Genomic DNA, 8,434 nt, shown 5'->3' with positions numbered 1-8,434 from the left:
ATATATATTTCATTTGCCGACGTATTGCAAATCTGAGCGCGCATAAATTCCTAAGGTATTACTCTTTGTTTGCTAAAAAATAGCTAATATGTGTAATTTACTGGTTGGTTTGAGTAAAAATTGTAGAACAACGGCTAATATAAAAGCAAAATAATACACGAAAATACTTGCATCTCATCTTTTAGCGCATAACACGATATAGTTGTTGAAACATCATAATTCTTTCACTAATATCCTTCTGGTTGCCTTTTAAAAAATTTGCGCTGAGCGACATGAAAATATCTCACTCGGCATAGATAAAATTCAAGGGGCTATCAGATGTAATATTTAAAAAATTACAACTCCATTTAATTTGCTTATAAATACGGCCTGCGGAGGGATCGCATAAGAACTCCAGTGCAAAAACAAACCAACGTGTGGTAGATGGCTAAAAAGCACGAATGCTATCTAACAGAGTACATGCAGAGCGAAGCTGGTGGGCCCGCATGGGTTTGCTTCCGCAGTGAGAAGTCACATCAGCGATGGAGGTTATACGCGTAATGTCAGGATAGCGAAAAGAAGTTGTTTTTTTTTTTTTTTTTTTAGAAAAAGACGAGTTTCCAATTTCCGAACTCGTTCGCTAGGTTAAAGAGATGGACAACCTGTCGCTAAATCGTGAGATACATATAGGAGAGGGCTTTCTAGAAGATAATGTTCAAAGAGATATACAATGGAAAATCAAGAACCGACTTCAGACTGTTCGGTTTTTACCACAGGGTGAAGAAGTCAGAAACAGTACATACAAACACACACTCACATTTACAATTTAACACAAAAATTCCCAATGCACATAAGAGACTGGAGTGGGGCACGCCTTGTTTTTACGGACAATTACTCTCGAGAAAAATAATATACGCTACACACATACACACACATATATATATATATATACATAATCGAAACTTGCCTCACCTCTACATACAACAGGATGAAAGAAGTTGTTTAGAATCGCGATTACAAATCGGGAAAACCCATGTAAGCAGAATGAGCATGGAATTCCAATACATTGAAAAGGATGTTATTTCCTTTGTACGAAACTCTCGTGGATTATCAAACTTTTTGCATTTCTTACGCATTTCATTGTTTGTTCTTTTCAGTTGTAAACTACTAAAGTATTGTATATAAAAGATTAAAAATGCAAGAATGGAGAGAAGGTATAAAAATATCGGACACGAAAAGCCTTCTTTCTCTTTAATCTTTTAACACTATCAGCGCACCGCACAACACCAAATCCGCTAAATTAATTCCTTACTTTTTAACATGTATGCACGGTTTCCAACCTTATCGCTTTGCTTGAAGTTTTAAGAGAACAATTTCTTCAATTCTATGTTTCTGCCAAAAATCTTACAGGAATATTATGTGCCTGAGTAAAATATATACACGATTTGAACAAAGAAAGAGGTAAAGCGTTTGAGGTGAAATCATTAAGAAAATAGCATTTCGGTCAATAAATTTGAGAATTTTTGTAAGGATAGAACATTTCTTAGGCAAATAAACTGTAAACATAACATGCATACTTGTCTTGTCATATCTCACTTGTCACATCATCTTCATATCAACACATGCTTTTCCGAGATTTTGCTTTGAATAAAATAAAATCTATTATGTTAGTAAGAAGATTTCCTTCCGCCTGTATTAAGTGTCATGCTATATACGATTTTTGAAGGAATGTTACTACGTGTCACGGCGCACACTCTAAAGTGTGTATTGGCAAAATTGAATTTGGACAAATTTTAACATACTAGGCACGCATTTGGTAAGCAACTTGTAAGAATTAAGATGTATGCTACTATGTGTGAAGACTTGTACAATGTTCTCCATATTCTAAGCTCGCTTACGATTTTTGTCATGTACATATTAACATGGCTTTTGCAAAGTATGAACTTTTAAAAAAATCAGTTACGTCAATCTTGAGAATTGGGGTTTTCCATCGGTTGGTGCAAATTTGTTACAAAGATGAAACTTTTACAAAACTACTTTCTAAATTGTTGCCACGTCGAAGTAATCCCCCACTTATTCAATATATGTTTTGCAAAATCTGTTAATAAATCCTTATTAACACTCATAGCAATTGTAAATCTTTTCACCCGTATGTGTGAAAATGTGCTTTGCCAAAGCTGACTTAGAAATAAATCCATTTCTACACACATGGCATTTGTGAGGTTTCTCACCAGTATGTATTAAGATGTGTCTTGCCAGATTTGCTAACTGAAACTTGCGATACCTAGTTTTACTAAATATGTTATCAATCGCTTCTTCCTTTAACTGTCTCAGTCGGAAATGCTAATTAATTCCTCTCATATCCCAACATATTCTGATTTTGTACGTACTTTTTTTTTGGAACGACTAATATCCAGCTAGACTGAATATGTAGATATACTTGGTTGTAAAATTCCAGCTTTATACATTTTTTATTTCTTCTCTATATTGAAGTAGATACTTAAGTGAAATATTCTTTTTTTTTTTTTTTTTTTTTTTTTAACTGTGCAATCTTGTGTATTCACCTCCGTCTTATATGTAAATTTATTACATCGTCCATGATGATCTTGGAACATTTCTTTGAATTCAATATTTCTTTCAGTAGTTTTTCTGGAAAAAGGAGCTTACGGACTATTTTGCTCACATCCTGTCCTTAAAATCTAACAGTTGGATCACTGAAATTCAATACAGCGACTAATTTTTTCAGTACATCAATGCCTAAGAAAATCTCTATACCCAACGAAGGTACGCCAAATACCCTGACGTTAATTTGAACATCAGCCACTGAGACCAATATCTCAAACTGGCCTAACAATCACTTCGCCTTCCTTGCAAAATCGAGCAATGATACATCGCTGACTCAACAATCAAGAGTGCGTCACATCGTACCTAGCGCGAATCTATGCATCCCAAAATATAAGATACTTTCTGTGCCACTGGCAAATAGACATTGGTACTAAACTCCGTTTATGGAAATCTTAATCATGCTTGTCGAGTGTGTACTTATATTATGAATAATATTTTCATTTATTTTTTCATCTTCTACATCATTGCGATGAGAATTGGGGTTTTCCATCGGTTGGTGCAAATTTGTTACAAAGATGAAACTTTTACAAAACTACTTTCTAAATTGTTGCCACGTCGAAGTAATCTCCCACTTATTCAATATATGTTTCACAAAATTTGTTAATAAATCCTTATTAACACTCTTAGCAATTGTAAATCTTTTCACCCGTATGTGTGAAAATGTGCTTTGCCAAAGCTGACTTAGAAATAAATCCATTTCTACACACATGGCATTTGTGAGGTTTCTCACCAGTATGTATTAAGATGTGTCTTGCCAGATTTGCTCTTTGAGTAAATCTTTTACCACACTCTTGGCACGTGTGATGTCTCTCACCTGTGTGTATTAACATGTGTGTTGCCAAATTTGAGCTTTGAGCAAAGCATTTTCCACAGTATTGGCACATATGAGATTTTTCACCAGTATGAATCAAAATGTGTTTTTTCAGATTTTGCCTATGAGTAAATCTTTTACCACACTCTTTGCACGTGTGATTTCTCTCACCTGTATGTAGTAACATGTGTGTTGCAAAATTTGAGCTGTTAGTAAAGCATTTTCCACAGTATTGGCAGTTATAAGGTTTTTCACCGGTGTGTATTAACGTGTGTTTTACCAGATTCGATCTTTGAGTAAATCCCTTGCCACATTCTTGACATTTGTGCGGTTTCTCACCTGAGTGTATTAACACGTGAGCTGCTAAGTTTGACTTCGTAACAAATCTATTTGTACACTCTTGACATGTATAAATTTTCTCAGCTGTATGCACTAACATGTGTGATGCTAAGTATGACATAGTAATAAATCGCTTCTGACAGTGTTGGCATGTGTGAAATTTTGAACGTGTATGGATTAACACGTGTCTTTGTAAACATGATCTTTGAGTAAATCCCTTTCCACAGTCTTGACAAATATAAGCTTTCTCACCTGTGTGTATCAACATGTGTTGCGTCAAATTTGAATTTTGGACAAATCCCTTACCGCATTCTTCGCAAGTATGAAGTTTCTCACTAGTATGTATTAACACGTGTGCTGCAAGGTGTGACTTATTACTAAATCCTTTTCGACATTCTTGGCAGATGAGTGGTTTCTCACCAGAATGTATTGACATGTGTGTTGCTAACTGGGACTTCGTAATAAAACACTTTCGACAGTCTTGGCACATGTGAGGTTTAGCACCTGTATGGATTAACATGTGTCTTGCTAAATGGCATCTTTGTGTAAATCCCTTACCACAGTATTGACATGTGTGAGCTTTTTCTCCTTTGTGTACAATGTTTTTTACTAATTTTGAATTTTTAGTAAATCCCTTTCCACTCTCTCAGGCAGTATGAGGCTTCCTACCTGTATGTATTATCATCTGTGTCGGAAACTCTAATTGGGTACATACTTTGTAATCTTCCTCGTTTATAGACTTCTCACCTAAACGAGAAATCTCTTTCTTTCGTGCAATGAATGTATTTACTCTTCTGGAAAGAGTATATTTACGGAATCTACAAATAATAATAAAATAAATAAATAAATAAACATGAAATGGACATAAAGAATATGAAATTCCAGATAAATAAAACGCCGCATAAAAAGTTCACATTTAAAGGAATATACATTTTTTATGTTATATTTATTTTGCATCTAAAAGATGAGGGTTTCAAGGCAATACCAAATCGTATTCCGTAATAAAGTGATATCTCATTTTAGAGAACTATTATATAAAATGTAGAAATATTGAATTTAGAACTATCGAGAGGTTTCCTTGCTAGTTATATTCTCTAAAGACAAGAAAGCCCTAAGTTTCTATATTTAAATTTGTCTTTACATTTAAAAATTCGAAAGCAGTTTGACACAAGTACATACCAAGGTACACTCATGTCTAAAATTTTTATCGCATGTTTATAAATATGTTTTGTAGGTATATAATTTGAGAACGAACTCGCCCGGTGTATCATAGAATTATAGTATGTGTATTATCGGCATGTATATGGCAAATTTCATGTCGAAAGAGCAGTAGATAAGAAATATAAAACGAAAATAAATCGTTTCTGTCCACTTAGCAACATTTTATTACTCATTCAAATTATCGTATTTATAATTGTTTTCCTATGAAATTAACCAAAAAAATACTTTTCCCGATTATAGACAAAGTATCAGTATTAAAATTACCCTGGAAAAGAATTATCATTTTATATTCTTACAAGAGAAATGAAATGAAATCTTTGAGTTTTACGTCCCACGGTTATGCCGGTTAGGGTAAAGGAGACGGTGATTATGAGAGATGAGTGAAATGGTGGAATGAAGAAAGTGGGAGGAAACGGGAGAACCCCGAGAAAACCCACGAGCACGGTGTTTGTCCACCACAAATTCACTTGGCGGGGGCTGGGATCGAACCCGGGACCCCAAGCACCATAGGTGAACGCTCTACCACTGAGCCACCGCGCCCCCCTCTTACAAGAGAGTTATAGATATGCGCCAATCATTTTGGATATGAGTGTACATATGTTGCAATATGAAATGAACAAGATATCATGAGTGAATATGAATGTAGGTACTTAATTGCTGTTCCTCAAATATGTTGATTATTTATGTGCTAGAAAATTTAGAAAAGGCAATGATTTGTTGCAATTACAACTACCAGATGCTTTTATCCTATCGACAAGGAAATAAAATAAGGCTACTAAAACGTTAAAAACTTTGCATAAAATATACCATTTAAAGCAGTATAACAACAACTGCAGATGTTTTTAATATCCTCTAATTGTTTTTACATTAAATTTTATTCCACATTACAATCTTTATTATGGTTGTCGAATGGACTAGGTTTGATTCGGATGACACTTTAATGTCTGTTCCTTGTAAGGTCGGGGGTTAGAATTTTAGAATATTTCTAGTTAAGCTGCAATACTCTCATCCAAATACAGATACTTACCACTATGGGAAGAAACAAGAAATACGACAATATCTACTCATTAAAAAATATTTAAAATTACATATTTATGAGGACCAATTTCCACATATATCCGGGAAAAGACTCTTCTGTAAGCCAGAGTTTTACCCGTACCCAGAGCCGAGAATCACGGTTTGGAAGTTAATTAAAGGGCCCCGTACTGATTTACAAAAAGCGGCGCTTCTGCATCGAAATATTTCTAAGGATTGGGATTTTTTGGTTCCGTTTCACATAAAGTATTATCCTCGTAATACTCGTAATGTGAAAATGATAAAAATGTTTTCTTCAATTAATACAACTATTGTTAACACCACAAGTATTACACTACTACACCTGTTCACAAATGCATTTTATTATTATGATATTAGGAAGTTATGAAGCCGAGACTTGCTTTTGAATCAATCTGCTACGTAGGTTATGTACATGCACACACACATACACACATAAATTACTCCATTTGTGCCTTTCCTTAGACCATGATATAATGCCACCGATGCAAAGAGATTGGGTCTGTATCAACGTCTATTAGACTAAAGAAAACTACAAGCGATAGCAGACTATTCTGCAATCGACAAAGTATTTACTAATGAAGAACATTGAAGCAGACGATCAGAAAATTAACATACTCTTTATAATCTCCAGATACTCTCAATATTTAGAACCGTGGTCTCCGTCGTGGTTAGAATTTTGTTAATATGATCATGATGTTTACGTTCGTCTTCTTATTTCTCATTAAGAATTATTTCTTCCAATACCTGTAGAATTATTTCTTCCAATACCTACATTTTTGTCATATCCGTACTGGGAGGACGCCAGACAATAATATAAGTACCGCAAAATGAAAATATGTGCAGATGACTGAACTAGACACAAATACCGACCAATTAAAATTAAGTTGAGGATCAAATCACAAAGCCTAACTAAAATGTGTAAAGAATATAATGAAGCTTAGTATAATTTATACTAGATTAAAAATTACATCAAAAGATTACAAAATAGACAAATAAACGTTTACTTCATATATTTACAGTGGCTTTTACGTAATCAAGGTGGCAACACGGTCAATAAATTTTCATTTACTGACAATAATCTTCGACCGGTCAACTCCTTTAGGAACATCGGGGTTCTGATGTCGAGTCCCGATGGAATGCTAAAGACCACAAAAAAGATTCCTGTATCACAGCCTGAATATTCCAAGAGTATGTTGTTAGGCCTCGTAACCAATGGTTCGGATCTCTGCACACCGAAATCTTCCTGCACTCTCGTTCAGTAATGCATGTTTTGTTTGGAAAGACTTTTGATTGCACTGTTATTCAAAAATATGGTAAGACAATTAACACTAAATCATACACGAGTATCCCATAATCACTGGTACTAAACTAAACCCGTACAGGGGAGCACTTAAAAAAGAATAACCTATGTCCACTTTAGAAGAAAGCACCCCACGCACTTTCGTCGATGATTTCAGAGCGACAACCGTGACGGGTCTCGCGTCTAAACGTACTTGCACAGCACTGAAGGGTCTTTTATTTGACTATCTCTTGTATATGGTCAGCCGAGCAAATACCGATTCTCAATCCGAGTATCAGGACCAGAATTATCGTCCAATTAGCTCTTAGCGATAACAGTGCGTAGGTGAAGGGTGATTGTCCCGAAAGTCAGATATAAAGAGACAGTCACCAAGCATGTTGCTGTCACGTGATCAGGGTCCCTGTTTCTTGAACATATAAGGCCTTAGAATCGAAATTAGGCTTACTAACAAAAATGCATAACATGCCAAACTTGTGAAAGAAGCTTCGAGATTGTTCCTGCATATACGAGGCAGGGTTAATAAAGTTCAAAATTAACAATATTCTTTCCAAGCTTTTCTAATTAAAAAATAAAGAGCTTGAGGTCGGTGACATACTATTGCGATGAAATATATCATGCAATTTCTATTACTCTCTGCCTGTCAGCTATAACCCCATCTGGCGATTATCGATGTAACTAAGTAAAGAATCCGTACAGTAGCTGCTAATGTTTCAAACTTAATGTACAATGTTGCCACGTAGTAAATTTTCAGATTTCCTTAGCGGCTGAAGGACTCCAAATCATATAGCATTTTCGCTTTATGTTGACCTGTGGTACAGAATAGTGTAGTGTGGTCCGTGGGCGCCATTTTTAAAATTCCGATATGAGTTAATATTGACTTGAATACCTTTTCTTATACAACAATATTGTGAATATAAAAAAGGTATTCATCCACATGATATTTAATTGTACATATAACAATTTTACTGTGAAATGGTTTTAATATCATTAATTTAATTAGCTCTACTATTGACTGTAGCAATAAACGGGACAAATCGATGATTATTGATAAGAACAAATATCGGCATACATACTATCACTTTTACACAACATATAGAACGTCC

General features: G+C 34.8%; 1 protein-coding gene across 4 annotated transcripts in view; it reads right to left on the bottom strand.

Moving 5' to 3' along the window:
• Positions 1-2,488: 2,488 nt before the first annotated feature.
• Positions 2,489-8,434, bottom strand: part of LOC145690825 (uncharacterized) — a 28,107-nt gene continuing 22,161 nt past the window's right edge. For all 4 annotated transcript variants that reach the window (XM_081766138.1, XM_081766137.1, XM_081766141.1 and 1 more), the window contains exon 3: positions 2,489-4,572. In XM_081766138.1, coding sequence (XP_081622264.1) covers positions 4,401-4,572 — 172 coding nt within the window. In that variant the 3' untranslated portion in view covers positions 2,489-4,400. The remainder of the gene's footprint in view (positions 4,573-8,434) is intronic.

This window comes from Thermobia domestica, chromosome 7 (genome assembly GCF_964235325.1).
Source record: "Thermobia domestica chromosome 7, izTheDome1.hap1.1, whole genome shotgun sequence".
NCBI classification, from domain to species: domain Eukaryota; kingdom Metazoa; phylum Arthropoda; class Insecta; order Zygentoma; family Lepismatidae; genus Thermobia; species Thermobia domestica.
This window is presented reverse-complemented; position numbering and strand designations above follow the sequence as displayed.